This window comes from Numida meleagris, chromosome 5 (genome assembly GCF_002078875.1).
Source record: "Numida meleagris isolate 19003 breed g44 Domestic line chromosome 5, NumMel1.0, whole genome shotgun sequence".
Taxonomy (NCBI): domain Eukaryota; kingdom Metazoa; phylum Chordata; class Aves; order Galliformes; family Numididae; genus Numida; species Numida meleagris.
In genome coordinates, this window is record NC_034413.1 from 21,641,474 (window position 1) to 21,658,251 (window position 16,778).

Consider the following 16,778-nt stretch of genomic DNA (forward strand, 5'->3'; position numbering starts at 1 on the left):
GGGTTGTTGTGGTTTGACTTTTTTTTTAAAAAAACTCATTTTCCAGTGGACTGAATATATTAGTGATGAATGTGCTGTGAAACTGTTTGTTTCCATGCTGGAAAAGTTTCATGGCTCCAGCAATTGCTAGCCATTTTACCACACAGCATCCATCATTTTGTCAAAGTTTTAATGTTTTGTAGTGAACCACCTAGGAAATAAAAGAAAAGACTGACAAAACGGCCAAATTCTTTCATTCCATGCCAACAAACTGACTAAAGTTTATCCCTGTTTGCCCTTGGAACAATTAATGTGACATTTTCCCGAATGCCATACTAAATTTGATTGTCAGTTATTGAAATGTATGCTTAAATCAGCAGTGGTGCAACTCTAAATGCTTTTTTCATTCATGTCATTGAGTCCTTAACCCACAACCTTTGACACATAACAGAATTAGAAAGCCTTTTGGATCATTTGGCTGAAGTTGTGCCCTCGCTACAGTATCTCAGTTTGCTTGGAAATGTGGCCTGCCCAAATGAACTGGTCTGCAAAGAAAAGGATGAAGATGACTACCAGAGGTACAGGTTAGTGTCTTCAATTGTAAATATAAGGTATGTCAGCTTTGTTTTTAATACTGGAGAAATACTGAATTAACCCAACTCACAGTCCTAAACAAATCATTTACTCTCTCTCTTCTGAAGGCAGCATGCCATGTTCTGCCATGAAACATGTACGAATTTGATAACCGCATTTCAATGTGATCCCTCTTAGAAAATATTTCAGGAACTATTTCGGTGATGTACAGTTTGAGCTGAGCAGGTTTTCATGGGCTTTCCTGAATGTGGGTGGTCATGTGTGTTTGCTTATGTTCCTTCCTTCTTTGAGGCCAAGGTAAGGCAACAATAATATATACTAATGGTAACAGCTAATAAAAAATAAAAAAAAATAAAAAGTCATTACACTCCGCCAGTTATGTTGTCTTCTGTTAATGTTTGATTATGTTGAGGCATTTCTTCTACTATAGGTATCAAGAACACAGGAGAAAGGACTGCTGTATCGTGTGGTTCTTTACTCAGAACTGCTTGTATTTAGAATCAAATAAAATAGGCTAGCCGTCTCTGTAATGTAATTTTAATGAGCTAGATTACACAGAAGGTCATCTGGAAATTAGTGTAGAATACTGATAAAGTACTGTTTGTCCAAGTGCTGTTAAAAGTTACAAAAATTATTAAAAAAAAAAAAAAAACAAAAAACTTGTATGTGATGGTGGTTGTGAGGTCCAAAGCGTATGGAATTTCTGCTGAGACATTGACTATTATTATTATTTTTACAAATCACTTGTTCACATCTGATGCAAAATTTCAGTCTTTGTGTACTTGCACGTAAGCTGAAAATGGCTCTCTGTGAAGCAAGTCAGAGCCAAGCAGTACTGGTCAGTGTTATGACAGCCACAGACAGAGACTGAGCTTACTTTTTGTTAGCAGATCAATTGCAATATTCAGAATTAGAAAACTCCTGAAAATATCGTCTCGTAATCCAAAGTATTCTGTAGGAGCTAGTATAAAAACAGCACAAAGTGGAGGAGACCAAAATTGGATTTGTTAGGAAGCTGCATGAATTAGATACAGCAGACTGTTGCTCATAAATACTGTAGATTAAAATAGCAGCAGAATTTTTCTGAGTGCAGATACATTCTTACTTTGTTCCAGATTTTTGAAAAGGATTTCTTGGTTATCATTAACTTCAAGATTTTCATCTCATAATAAGCCTACATTTCAATCTAGCATATCTGTAGTATTTTAGTTTTCAACAAGTAGAGCAGCTAAGATTTAATAGAGTATTTTCCCATTGCTTTTACATTTATGTGGAAGGTATGTGTACTATCCAGCTTACAGGAGTCTAACAGTGCTGTCTCTGTATAAATTTATGTGACATTTGCAGTGGAGAATTGCTTAAAAATGAATGATATTTCTATAGTTTACTGTTTTTCACTTTAAGTATGTTTTCTGACAATGTCTCCTATTAATCATTTAAGCAAAAATAGTACCTTAAAGGAGCCATTCAGAGGCAAGGACCCATGGTTCATTTAGTGCTGTCTGAAAAAATTCTTTATTGATTGACATCCTTTGTGGTTATGTGATGTAATATTTATAATATGTCATGCAGCCATACATCAAAACAAGCGTGTCTGTTGTTTCATTTCAATGCAAAATGTTGATTTCAGGGAGGTCAAGGTAGTTTTAGGTCACATCATGGCAAACCACCGTGTCAAAAGTGTGAAATGATTGTATTTATGCATCTGCTGGAAACTGCAACATAGCCTCCATTTTCTTTCCTCTCAACTTTTAAAAAACTTGAGTATTTTTTCCATATAAACTGGGTTAATTAAAACTTATTCAAGAAAGATAAATGGACTTCCAATTAGTTGAACGATTTATGGTTCTGCTGCTGTAATGAAAGCTTCCTGATAATTTTCCATGATTTTGTTACATTATATAACTTGTACTTGCCAGACAACATTACATTCAAAAGCAAACAGAGAAATGTGTACGTATGTGCATACACATATCATATATACTCATTCTGTATGCATATAATATGTGTGTGTGTATACATAATTTGTCTTTACAGCAGTATATTCACCTAAGTGAATAATGATGAAACTGATTTAAAGGACTCTACTAGTTATTCAGTTTTTAATACATGTTCTAAAGAAACTTAGACATTTTCTTCCTTTCCCAAAATTTGCAAATTTATGTCTTTAGAAAAAAATGTATTTCTTCAAATCTTAAAAGCAAATAGTTGTAATGGTTAGTTTTGGCATTTTTGTTTAGGGTCTGAAGTAACTTCTTTTTTTAAAGCTTTTAGAAAAATTTTGCCATAAAGAAAACATCAAAACAGTGTATTTCAGTGAACCTCAATGAAATAAACATTTTACCAAAAACTTTGACTCTTTTTTGAGTGACCATTGGAACCACAGCTTCATTTTTCATTGAGCTTTAATTTCATTCCTACTGAGTTCAATTAGAGTTCAGGCTATTTAATTCCTCAACCAGAATGAGAAAGGTGCTGGAAATCAAAGCTTTACTTAATCTTCACATTCCAGCAAACTGAAAAGACCTATAAAACCCCAAAAATTTCAACTGAGAAAAATTGTGCAAAATCAAATTTCTAAAACTTTGCCTATTAATTTACAAATACATTAGCAACAGCGATAAAAGGAGTACTGTATCTTTAAAAAAGAAGTGATTATAGAGTTTATCATAAATACTTAAGTAACATGGAAAACTATGTTTTTCTGTCAAGGTGTAAGGATCTGGATCATCAGGTAATCCACCATTTCTATGAGCAGTTCAGTGCTGTAGCTCTTGTCTGTTTTTTGCAAATAGGTTTTATCCAAAAAGACTGTGACTTTTTTTTCAAAACATTTGCTTTTTTCTTAGAAACATAGTAACATTTGAGTAGGTTATTTTTTTTGGAAAAATAATAGAAAAGAAGCAGGAAAATGTTTTGTTTTGTTTTGTTTTCCATGCCCTGTTATTTCTCCTTACCTTCAAATGTGTAGGAGAACAAATTGATGACATTTCTGTTTGTTAATGCAATTTTTCTTGGAGAGGAAAAGAAAATGGAAAGCTTCATTTAGTGATATTTTTATAACCAAACTTGTTTGGTTCCTTTTCAAAAGTTTTGGTTTTTTTTTCCACATTATAAAAGTGCTTTAATTTATTTCTGTAAGAAAATATTGTGCTATCACTCCTTATTTTTTATTTTATTTTTAAATTTTTAAGCTTTCCAGTTCTGAGAGATGATATTTTGCGAAAGTTTATCCTGGGGATGAGGGCAAAGGAAAATTTCAGGAATTTCTCCTCACTGCTGGAATTAAAATCAGAAAATATAATGGCAATAGGAAAGACTGAAAAGCTTTTGCCTTAAACAGGAAGCAACAAACACACAGAAAAACCACTTGCGAAACAGTACATGTTCTAAAATAACCTATTCTACAATCTCTACTTTGAAGATTGCGTGAAAGCAAAGGTCATGACCTGGAGATCAAAGTAACAGAAGTCAACACAGTAATTGCTGGTTGCTTCTCTTGTACCCGCACTTGGTCAGTCCTGTGGGTGTATTGTTTGCTGTGAAAACTTCAAACAGGGTGTTACTGAACTGTGAAAAATCATCTGGGTCAGAATGTATTACAAAGCATTTGCTAATGCTGCAGGTGACCTCACCTATTTTCATTAAAGTGATATGATTGTGAAGGATGTATACCATGTGTGAAGTTTTCAGTGCTTGTTCATTCTTTGCTCCTTATTGACATTTCCTGGAATGATGCATTCATTAAGTGCTGTTGACATGGAAACAAGGGCAAGTGGAAACAAATGCCTGAGTTTATTTTAAATTAGCTTAAAAGCACGTATGCGAGATATCCTATCTTTGGCAAGGGGAGCAAATGACGATAACCTTATGAAGTCCTCTTAAGATACAGCAGTAAGAAATGAAGAACAAGCGTTTTGAGTGGATTACCTTTTCGAGCTAATTCAGCTAGTCCTATCCCATAGGTTTGATTTTGAGAAAAGCTAGGACATCTTATAGACTTTTCAGCTTCCTTGCCATTTATAAATATACATAGCATATATATTACTTTCTCATTGCTTTTCAATAGTCTTTTTTTCTTTTTTAAAATTTAAATAGTAATAAAAATACATGTACGAGAAGAGATAGCTAGCTTCACATGTCAGTGAAACTGACGGTAATGTATTTTGTCAACTGTCCTTGAACTTAATAATGCAGCTTCCTTTTAGAAGGAGAGATTGTGGTTTGTAGCATTGTGATCCATGTTTTATGTACTTCTTGGTATGTTTAGGGGATATCCTTCTACCTGTACAATCTATGAATCTGTGCTACTTCACTATTTACACAAAACCTTATGATTTCTACAGTACTTGGAAGAAGAAAACTGTATTTGATGGGCATCAAATAGCTGCACTACTTCCATCAGAGATTAGCCATTGTAAAGATTTAGGAGCAAAAGCTAATATAATTTGTTTTTATCAAATAGAAAAATTTATATCCAGAATACCCCTATTTGTCCATGGTAACCCAGTAAGTCAAAACATAACTATAGTTGCTGCATGTATACAGATAGAATGTTCTAATTTATAGAGATTGCTGTATTGAAGTGGAGCAGAGGAGGTTAAAATATGTGGAGAAGGCAGGACTTGAAGAATTCCATGGCTGTCATCAGGTAGTGCTAAGTTTGCATTGAGGCTGTGTGATCCTCTAGCATCGTGCTCATTGTTCTGCAACATATTGGTTTAATGTCATGATGTGCCTTCCTTAACTCTGTGCTGGGTGAGGTTTTGTTACAGATGGAAATTCTGCAGCCAGCAATGTGCTGCCTAGTGTAGGTTTTGAAACTTCTTTTTGCTCTTTTTTTTTTCCTGGTGGTGCACAAAAAACAGTTACAGAAGAAATCTAGTTGTTTCCTAAACTTGTTTGTTCACAATCTTTGTTTTCACCTCTCCCCATTTGAATGCCGATGTAGCTTTGCTTCTTTAGGTTATTTATTATTGCTAGTTTACAAGACTGTAACTGAGAGCATAATCAGCTCTTCAAAGTTGGAAATAAGTATATTATTTTCAAATTCTACAATCATCAATAAGCAGGAATGCAATAACACAAGTATTGAATGGTTCACTAGATGTTAATTATGATACTGGTAGAGCTAGACATTTCTGCATTCTTCTGGGCAAATATTTATATATTTTTTTGAGTTCTAGATTAATTCTGACTTTTAAACTTAAGGCATACAGTACCGTTTTCATTCCAGATTTTATAAACGCAAGTGCAAAATGAAGGACTAGACAAATTCTAATTCTTACCATAGTCATCCACTGAGGCTCAAAGGAACAGTTTATTTTATCTAAAACTATAACATATCCACATTTTCTGTTCTTTTCTGATAGTATTGGAGAAAATACAACATTCTTTCCCAAATTACCTTATTGCCACTTTAAAGATTTTCTTGTAGTGTGGCTTATGGGTGATGCCAGTATATTTCAGCATCAGGAGACCACCCATATTCTGTAACTTGTCTGCTTTGCCATGGGAGGTAATAAATGAATCTAGGCCTTTTGATACTATGACATTATATGATTTATCTTATTATGGTGTTCACAGCGTTGAATAGAAATTTCCTGGAATTACTGGATACTAGGAAGGAATAGAGTATAGAAACTGTTTAATATTTTGCAAATTTTTTATGCCTGGACGTACTGATCTGATTAAAAACAAAAAAAAGATCTGAAGTTATGCTGTAGCTATTTTACAAAATAAAGAGTTGACATATGAGTCCTTTATAACTGTTTTGATCAGGACTGATACATTTCTTATTTATTTTTAAAATACATTTGTTGTTTTCTTCCACTTGCTTCTTTAAGGAACGCTTACTGATCTATTCTTCTTGATTTGTGAAATTATCTCCAAAGATTGTGTGAATCATGACTGGTTTTGGGGGGTGAAGGAATAACAAAAGGATTATTTTTAAAGTAATGACTGTTACACAGTAGAGAACTACAAATATAACCAGAATATACCTGGTTAAGACTTAGATTAGTTCCCTGTTTGTATGGCAGAGTTGAGAGTACAAACTTGCGGTTTATTAAAGGCTGTAAATTGAGCCTGTATCAGAGACAGTATTTCTTCACATATAATAAACTAGAATTGTATGTTAATAAATAGCAATAACTAATCTGAAAGCTCTTTTTTCCTGTCCCTTTCTGAACTCTGGTGTGTTTGGAAGAAGGAAGGTTTTGCCCCACTGAGCTTTTACAGATGTCAGTAGCAGCTGAATCCCAAACTCACAGCATCCCTTTGCAAATGCTCCCTGAAGTCCATCCTTCTTCAATATCTTGACAAGCCTGCATAAAAATTATTAAAAATAATACTGATCACATGCAACACTTACAAAATTGGGAAATTAATTGTCATTTCATTGTCATTTTCACTTAACTAGGACTGAAAAACATGAAATGTGATATATTTTTTTTCCCCATCCCTGAGTGTTCCTGTCTGCGTGTGATAGGTATCTATTGTTAATTTATTTTCACAGAACTCGTGGCATGGGTGGGTTAAGGTGTGGGGTGATGATTCTGGACAAATGAAGATGCAACTTTTCTTACATAGTTCATTTCCTTAATTCACTGCGAATCAGAATATGGGTTTACAGGCAGTAATAAATGGATCTCTAAGCACCTTTTCTCCAGAGCTCATCTTTATCCTCATCACTGAATATGATTACTTTCTTTCATACCACTACAGAGATGTTAAGCTCAGTAACAGTAGTCTCAGAGCACATGGAGTAGTGCTATGTTTCAAAGTGATCTAAGAAAAAATGGAGGTAAGGGGAAGTGCTGCCTGCCAATCTCTAATCTAAAATAAATCTTCCTAAACTTAGAATATAAAAAGTAGATGGATCTTTCTTCATTAAACAGCATTCTCTTAACTAGTGATTTTACAGTCCAAAACAGGTGCAATGTGTCTTGAGATTTACGGTTCCTAGTACATGCCATAAAGTATTTTATGATGGCTGCATTCTGTGTTATTAGTAGCTGTCTTTTTCTGCAGCCGTCGGTGTTTGATAATACTCTTAAAACACCCAAAATTACTTACCTGCAAGCAACATTCCAGATAGTCCCTGTTGACAGTTTGAATAAGTTTAGTGCCCTTTTGTTGTACTTTGCCTTCAAAACAGACTGATTGAACCATCAATAGCTCCTGAAAGCTGACAGAGGCATGTCATCTGGTCTAACCCTCTGATAGTAGGTTATCTGTAGGAGTTAACCTCCCTGCATTGTTAACTGAAATGTTTTATGTACTATGCAACTTTAGGATACTGCTGTGATAACCTTAGTAACTAAGTCATACATCACAGTAAAGAGATTTTGTGCAACAAATAAGCCTGGATTAAATTTATAAGGGTTGAACTGATATTGTAAAGTGTTCATTCCAGGGATTTGGTAATCCTTTTCTGTACTTTTATGGCAAACTTTTGTTACATTTAGACTGAAACTCCATCTTCATATTTCTAGCTAAAATATAACCAAGAAATCTGATGCTTTTCTTCAGCCATTTAAGGAAAAATTGGCCTATTCTTTCCACATAATTCAGATCACTTTTATCCCTTATTTAGTGAAAGAAATTCGAATAAGTGGGATTATATTTCAAATCAACTTTTGAAAGGATCAGTCATTGATATATTTTTGTTCTACTCATGGTATAAATGACTTAACCTCAATACTATCCTTTACTACTTGTACTAAGTTTAAATTAAAAAAAAAAAAAAAAAAACCTCTGGCTTGTCATGCAGTTTGTGGCTTAGTTTATGTGGGTGGGGTTTTTTGTTTTGTTTTTGGAATTAGCAAGTACTGGTGCTACATCTGTTTTTGAAATGCAGTCAGGATGCACTTAAAAATACAGAAATACATTTGTATCAAGGAATGTTATTATAATTTTAAGCTCTTTTGAAATGATTGAGAGACTGACATTAGGGCTGTGATCCAAAGTCAGCAAAGATGACAGTGCTGTCTTAGTCTGTTGTCATTTTTGTTACAGCCTGCTTTTCAGTGGCATATTTCATTCCATCATTAAACATTTGCTGATTTTCCAATACTGATGTTTTCTTCACCTGAATATTCATCTTTTCTCACCCTACACTTAGTGGGTGTCTTTACTCGTTTTTAGCTTCACTCTTCTTCCATCCTGACATATTGTTTCCTTCTGTACATGTCTTCATCTCAAAGAGTCTGTTGTCATCAGAGCTTTTCTGCCAGTAACACAAGATGGGTAGATTTTCCTCTACTGAAAGATAAGGGCTAGCAAAATGCCAGAGAGGACTGGAAGGGTAGCCAGGAAAGCTGGGAGGAGCATAAGAATTTGTCAGTCTCCTAGTTCAGTAGTATTGCTTAAGAAACGGCCTCAGAACATGTTCTGTTTGCAAAGTGACTCTCCTTTTTATTCTTATCGTATCATATAAAGTCATCTGTCTTAGGCAGAGCAACCATGAAATGGTAGGTTTCTCTGTTCTTCATGAAGTCAGGTGGGAGGTCAGTGTAACTGCTGCACTGGACTTCTGGAGGCCCTACTTTGAACTATTCAGGCTCTGGTAGGGAGAATCCCCTGGAAGTCTGCCCTGAAGATTAAAGGGGTCCAGGAAGGCTGGATGCTCCTTGAGAAGGAAGTCTTAAAGGTGCAGGAGCAGGCTGTCCCCATGTGCTCTAAGGTGAGCTAGAGGGGAAGATGACCAGCATGGATGAACAGAGAACTTTTGCTGAGGCTCTGGGAGCAAAAGTTTACCTCCTGTGGAAGAAGGAATGGGTAACTCAGAGAGAGTACAAAAAAATTACTAGGATATGCAGAGAGAAAATTAGAAAGGCAAAAGCCCAGCTTGAACTCATCCCGGCCACTGTAGTAAAGGACAAGAATTTTTTTTCTTTTAATAAATGTATTTATAATAAGAGGAAGGCTAAGGAGAACCTCTGTCCTTTACTGGATGCGGAGGGGAACGTGATCAATAAATATAAGGAAAAGGCTGAAGTTCTCAATGCCTTCTTTACATCTGTCTTTTATAGTCAGAACTGTTATCCTCAGGGTAATCTATCTTCTGACCTGAAAGTCTGGGATGGGGAGCAGAATAAATGCCCCCATGATTCTGGTGGATGAAGCTGTAGACCTTCTACTCCAGCTAGACTGTCACAAGTCCATGCAGCCAGATGGGATCCACTTGAGGGTGCTGAGAGATCTGGCAGAGGTGGTTGCCAAGCTGCTTTCCACCATCTATCGGCATTCCTGGTCAACCAGAGAGATCCCAGAGGACTGGAGGGTTGCCATTGTGACTCACATCTACCAGAAGGATCATAAGGAGGATCCGAGGAACTACAGGCTCAACAGCCTGACCTCGGTCCAGGGAAGGTTATGGAACAGATCATCTTGAGGGAGATCACACAGTATGTGCAAGACCGCTTTGGGATCAGGTCCATTCAGCATGGGTTCATGAAAGGCAGGTCCTGCTTGACCAACCTCATCTCCTTCTGTGACCGGGTGACTCACCTGGTGGATAAGGGAAAGGCTGTTGATGTAGTCTACCTAGACTTCAGCAGAGCCTTGGACACTGCCTCCCACAGTATTCTCCTGGGGAAGCTGACAGCCTGTGACTTGGACAGGTGCATTCTCTGCTGGGTAAAGAACTGGCTGGACGGCCAGGCCCTGAGAGCGGTGGTGAATGGAGCTAAATCCAGCTGATGACTGGTCACAAGTGGTGCTCCCCAGGGGTCAATACTGGGGCCCGTCCTGTTCAATATCTTTCTTGATGACTTGGACGAGGGGGTTGAGTGCGCACTCAGTAAGTTTGCAGATGACACCAAGTAGGCAGGAAGCGTCAATCTGCCCGGGGATAGGAAGGCCCTACAGAGGGATCTGGATAGGCTGCATCGCTGGGCTGAGTTGAATGGGATGAAGTTCAACAAGACCAAGTGCCGAGTCCTGCACTTTGGTCACAACAACTCCATGCACCCTCCAGGCCTGAGACAGAATGGCTGGAAAGCCGTGCAGAGGAAAGGGACCTGAGGCTGTTGGTCAGTGCTCAGCTGAATGTGAACCAGCAGTGTGCCCAGGTGGCCAAGAAGGCCAATGGCACCCTGGCTTGTATCAGAAATACTGTAGCCAGCAGGAGCAGGGAGGTGTCATCCCCCTGTACTCAGCACTGGTGAGGCTGCATCTGGAGTACTGTCTTCAGTTTTGGGCCACTCACTACAAGAAAGGCATTGAGGCCATGGAGCGTATCCAGAGAAGGGCAACAAAGCTGGTGAGAGGTCTGGACCGGAAGTCTTATGAGGAGCAGCTGAGGGGTTGGTTAGTGTGGAGAAGAGGATGCTCAGGGGAGACCTTATTGCCCTCTATGACTTCCTGAAAGGAGGTTGTGGCAAGATGGGAGTTGACCTCAAGTTGCGCCAGAGGAGGTTCAGGTTGGATATTTGGAAAATTTTCTCCCAAGGAGTGATCAGGCACTGGAATGGGCTACCCAGGGAGGTGTTTGAGTCACCGTCCCTGGAGATGTTCAGGAAACATGTAGATGTGGTACTAAGGAACATGGTTTAGTGGGGGAATATTGATGATAGGTGGACAGTTGGACTAGATGATCTTAAACGTCTTTTTCAACCTCAGTTTTTCTATGATTCTATTCTATGATTCTATAGTCAGGATTCTCACTTAAATGGTCTGAGCTTTTCAGCACTGAGCATTTTCAGTTCACTTGTTAACAATTCTATGAGGCTGTTGCCTTAAAGGAAAGTTGTATTTGGATGAACGGTTTCTTTGCAGCATTAAATTTTGCTTGGTTATAGATGGAGAGACTTACAGTTTTTTTTCAAGTGCACATCTGGCCTTGAGGACGGAATTATAAGGTAACTCCTACCTTTTAAAACATTTTTTTTTTCAGAGAAGTTCTGTTTCAATGTACTGTGTTATGCAGAGTTTTCTGCTACATTTTCTTCCTTCGACTGCCAGAAGGGATTGGTATTATGAGGCGTCTGTGACTGACTAGAAGTTTATGAGAAGCAGCTAGGCATGGGAGACATTGTCAAACACCTTTATACCCTCCACCAGGAAGCTTGGCACCTCCTCAGTTTGCAATGGCTGCTTCACATTTGATTGACTAAATGTAAATAATGTAGACATGAGGTAGTTTGGTATTTTGATTTGCTATGGTTGTGTGTCTTATTTTGTTTCTGATCTACTGTGGTCTCTGCCTCTGCATACAAGGAATCAGTGGTACTTTTTGAAGCGAAAATGTTGCTCTGCTTTGAGTAAAAAGGATAAATAGGATACCGATGGATACTAATGGGAATTTTGAATTATGAGAATATTTTTTGAAAAATGGTCTTTCCCTGAGTGCTTCCAGATTCAATCCTGAGCTGGAATCCATGCCTTATGAACACCTTGTCTTCCTGGCAGGACCAAGATGAAATTCTGCTTCCAAGTGGTGCTTGTGTCAAAATTTAGTTCTGAAGAGCAGACTGGGAAAAACTCTTCATGCCTTCTCTTGACAAGTTCTTGTTTTAATGCTAAGAGAACACTGACACGCGCTCCTGTCAGGACAAAGGAGTGTGCTTTAGAATGTATGGAAGAAGAAAAATCACATTTTCCCCTGATTTGCTATTCACATGGGGCTCTGATGTTGCCGATCATTGTGTTTTTAGGAAAACATAATATAAATGTGAAGAAGTGTTTGCAAGTGGCTGTTTGCTGGAAACTCTTTAATGAGAAGATAGCTGACAGTTCTAGTGCTTCAGATCAGTTTTTCCCTGCGACATGGAATGGAATTCTTAAAATTACTCAGAAGTCTAAACCAGCAATCTAAAAATAATTTCCAATGTATATTATTCCTGACTATGCTTTATGCCTCAGTAATATCAGTAGATTACATTCATGTACATGTTGACAGTAGTATGACCTATTTGACCTACACATTATTAAATTGTTATGGGCAACCTATGAGAAGTTTTATTTGTGACAAAGTATAATAACGTTTCACATAAGTTACATTCCCTTGAAACGGAATGAGAGAGAAAAGAGAGAAGAATATTGCTATTTATTGCTGTTGTAATCATTTAATTTGTGAGCATATCTTTGCTTATTACTGAATTTTAACTCTGTGCATGTTGCTATCTGTCAGGTATTTTGTTCTGCATAAATTGAAAAACCTGAAATTTCTCGATACTCGGCAAGTAACGAGGAAAGAGAGAGAGGAAGCTCTGGTTAGAGGTGCCTTCATGAAAGTGGTTAAACCCAAGGATGCTAAGGTAGGAAAGTAAAAGAAAAAAGGAATAATATGTTATTTATTAGTACTGTTTTAATACAGCTCCAAGAGCTAGCTTGTATGTGTCATTGAGCTTAAAAAAGTTTTTTGTCTTGTCTAAAGATAGGTAACAACTGTACGATATGCTACTGTAAAAGAACGCAATTTTTACGACAAGTTGTTCCCTGCCATCTGTGTTATGCACAAATGTCTGTTGCAGAGTTCACACCTGTGGCGTTTATTAGCTTTTAGTGGAACAGCTGATTCTAATTTTCTAAGATATTTCTTAATGTGGTGTCCTGCTAATGAGCACTGACAACATCAGAGACAGTTTAAATAATCTGAGCTTTTGATTCCACTTGCAAAAACTCAGTGCATACTGCTGAGGCAAATAAAGTAAATGGGCTTTCTCCACTTCACCTCTTTTTGTTGATCAATACAAGATAACAACACTGAGTTTGAGTGTTGCAATGTTGTAGATCTTTCCTAAAACTTTACTCAAGTTTTTGGTCTACTTGTTGTCTGTGTACTGTTTTGTACCATCAGTAATTTATTGCAGATTTCCAGTAATGCTGAATAATAACACAGCAGTTGTAGAAATGTGCTGTTTAGTAGCATAACAGTGTCACTAGATAAAGGCCTTATCACAAGTAAAATTGCCATGCATAACAAATTAATTCAGACTGATTCATAGGTAGCTATTAAAATGCTAACACTTCAGACACAAGGATAGCTTTGGAACGTTGTTTACTGTTGCCTTCAGTTAGTTCAGCTATCATATATGTACTAAAGGAAATAATGCATGTTTAAGCTGTTGTAGATATCTTCTTCAGAACAAGCCATATTTACTGAATCTGGCCAAATGAAAGAGTTGAAATGTATTAAGTATGGCATGTGTATGCTGTGTGCTTTTATAATTCTTCCGTCCGTATTTTAGATCAGATGAAGTGTTGTCTTAACTATATTAGCAATTAGATTTTTCATTCAAGAGTCTGCTGTTTGAATTTTAACCAATTCAATAGTATAAGACCCTTTCTGGATGAAACCACTTTCAAAGACAGTAGCTGAGAGTAAATTACTTCACAAAAGTAGGGATAGCATCTTTATGTGTAACTGAATCCTTTGTATCGTTTTGAATTATTTGCCTGCTGTCATGATTAAACCTACATTTATTTCATCAAATTTGCAAAAGACACAAATTCATTGTTATTGTTGCTACACTAAAGTTTTCTTTCCTTCTTTATAAATGGTTTGGTACAAATTGCTGATGGTAAAATCACTGTAAATGCTTTTCATGACATGAATTAATGCTTCTTAAAGTGCTACCAAATTATCCTCATCATACAATATTATACACATATTACAGAAGCGGCTAATTTAAAACAAAATTTAAACTGGATTCAAAACCCAATCTGAGATATTATTAACATCTAAAAATTGTTTTGAATTCATGCTTGTTTCCTAGGATATTCATGCTTATAGTATGTGTGTGTGTGCAAACTCTGAAAACACTGAAAATGTCCTTTGTGCAAATATGTTTTCAGATGTTGACATGTATGCATACAGTTGTTTATAGCTATACTCAAAGACAATAAGAAGTAGCATTCATCTATATATTACAAAGATGATGTGCACGATAACTGTGCTTTCAACTTCCATCATATGCTATATATTGATTATATAATGATTTTTTGTTCTCCAGCCTTCATGTTTCCTTATGAAATTAATCTTGTGTTATCAGCATGTTCATTGATATCTCTGTTATGTAATTGCTGAGAATTTTGAGCAGCTTCAGCCTAATTTAGCAGACAGGTAGTGGTAATATATTCTAAGCTTTCTGAAACTAGTTAGAGGATAATACGCTGCAGCAAACTTGGTATTAGTCTTCAGAAAAACTCCATAAGGTGTTGACCTAGTGATCAGCAAGACCCTGCTGATAATGAGCTTCCTCAGAATATCCTTTTCTGTCTTCCTAAGTTAGTATCTACCATGTCAGACTATGCTTGCCAGGAGTGGATTTAGAATAATTAGCATTTGTTATTAGTATATTCATGGATTAGTGGATGCTACACTTCTCCTAAGTGTATTATCAACAGTGAACCTATCAGACTAATTTTTCTTAGGGAAAAAAAAAAACAAAACAACAAACTAAATCTAAGTCCCTCCCTCCGTTAAGGTAAGCAGGAGATGGTATGGCTTATTCAGCATAAAAAGCAGACTGATGATCTAAAGAGGCTGTGATGTGGGGAGTTGTTTTCATTTTAGTCTTGACACAAAATACTTGGGAAAGCAAAATACCCCACCAAGAAAAAATACACAAAATGAGAATAAAAGCAAGAATTTTCCATCTGACTAACTTGCCTTTGCTGAAATGCAAAAGTATCTAGCAATCACCAGTCATCACTAACTCATAAATATTTTATTTTGTATAAATTTTTAGACTTTCATTTTTCCCTGTTTTTTCATATTTTTAACAGAACACCGTTCTTTCTTGCGCTTTGCTTCCTTTCATCCTTTAAAATGCTTCTGTTTGTGATATAACTGTCTTATAGAAAGCTGCTAGTCATTTATTAGAAAACAGTTTAATGTTACAATGCAGTGTTCCAACTCTGTATGTAAGTGAGCTGAACTTCATTTTTCTCCGATGCTTGTGTTTTCTTTTGTCAAAATATTGAACATAGTATCATATCTGATTTCAATAAAAGTGGGTAAGCCTATCTGGAGAAGAGGCATTGAGCCAGTTGAGGTAGCTTCATTTAATGACCAGACCATGACCCCATTTCACTGACATAAGTGTAGATCAGAGTGGAAGATGCCTGTCCAGTGTGAAGTGTGTTTCTGGGCTTGACAGCACTTCACATCAGAACGACGGCTTAAGAATACGACAGTCAAAATTGCTTAATTATGTCCCAGCTTTGTAATTATTCATCCTGCTCTTACGAGTGCAGTTGTCATTTCTTTGACATAATTATTTAAAACTGTACTCTCCCTTAGTTCATAGGTTGTATGTGAATTGTGCTTCCAAATGTTTAATCTTAAAAATTTAGAGATATGAAACAGAATATGATTTGAAAATCCATTTTAAGATGCCTTATTTTCATATTGTATGTGATATATATAAACAAAATGAAATGATGAAGTATCAAAGGAGATCATAATTTCATTTTTTAAGTGTCTATATCCATGATCATTTAATCTAGATGATAAAATGTGGATATATTCATTATATATAAAATATGTTTCTGTGATTACATGCTGTTTCACATCTCTTAAAATTTAATTGCTTAGTACAGGGTAAGAGTACTTGCTTTTAAAAAACTCATATACTTCCCCGTATTTTGCAACCCCTCTGTCCAGCAGCTGTTTTTTCTTTTACTGAATTTTCGAGGTTAAGATTTTTATCAGTTATATTTACAGTGGCAAAAGCAAGCAGTTTGTATTTGGTCGGATATAGCAGTCTTTAAGTTCATAGGACCAAATCATTAGCAGGAATACATGGGTATACTTCCAAGCTGATTTGCTTTATAGCATCTTTACCAGGAGAATCTTGTCCAGTGAATATAAAGGAAATTCTGTACAACAAAAGATGGCAGTATAAGTGTTTTGATTTTTTTTTCCTCTCAGATGTATTATTTTCTTCACAAATTATAATCATAAAGCCTGACATAGCATTCCTTTTCCAAGGAATGAAATGAAGACCCTTAAATAGAAGAGAAGTTGAGTATCTGTTTTTCATGACATTAAGAGTATGTGATTCTTGCCCACGCTGTTATTTGGAGGATAGAGAAAGTTTTTTATTATGATAGTAAAAGTTAATATTTAATGGTGCAGCTAAAGAATTAAGGATATCTAAAATCTATAGAGCTGGTTTTGGATCACTGTCAGTGTTCTTTTGTTTAAGATCATAGGAAGTTCTATTATATAAATGTGACAGATGCTTTTTTAA

The 16,778-nt window shown here is 36.3% G+C and overlaps 1 protein-coding gene across 12 annotated transcripts in view; it reads left to right on the top strand.

Annotated features, from left to right (window-relative positions):
• The window catches only part of LRMDA (leucine rich melanocyte differentiation associated), a 656,329-nt gene that overhangs the window by 363,924 nt on the left and 275,627 nt on the right, over window positions 1–16,778 (top strand). For 7 of the 12 annotated variants that reach the window (XR_002438973.1, XR_002438974.1, XR_002438975.1 and 4 more), the window contains exons 4-5: window positions 424–590; window positions 12,710–12,836. Coding sequence is in view for 9 of the 12 variants with exons in the window: in XM_021397517.1 (XP_021253192.1) it covers window positions 424–590; window positions 12,710–12,836 (294 nt within the window). In the remaining 3 variants the exon portion in view is untranslated. The remainder of the gene's footprint in view (window positions 1–423; window positions 591–12,709; window positions 12,837–16,778) is intronic. The other 5 variants (XM_021397515.1, XM_021397519.1, XM_021397518.1 and 2 more) reach the window with 3 other exon arrangements.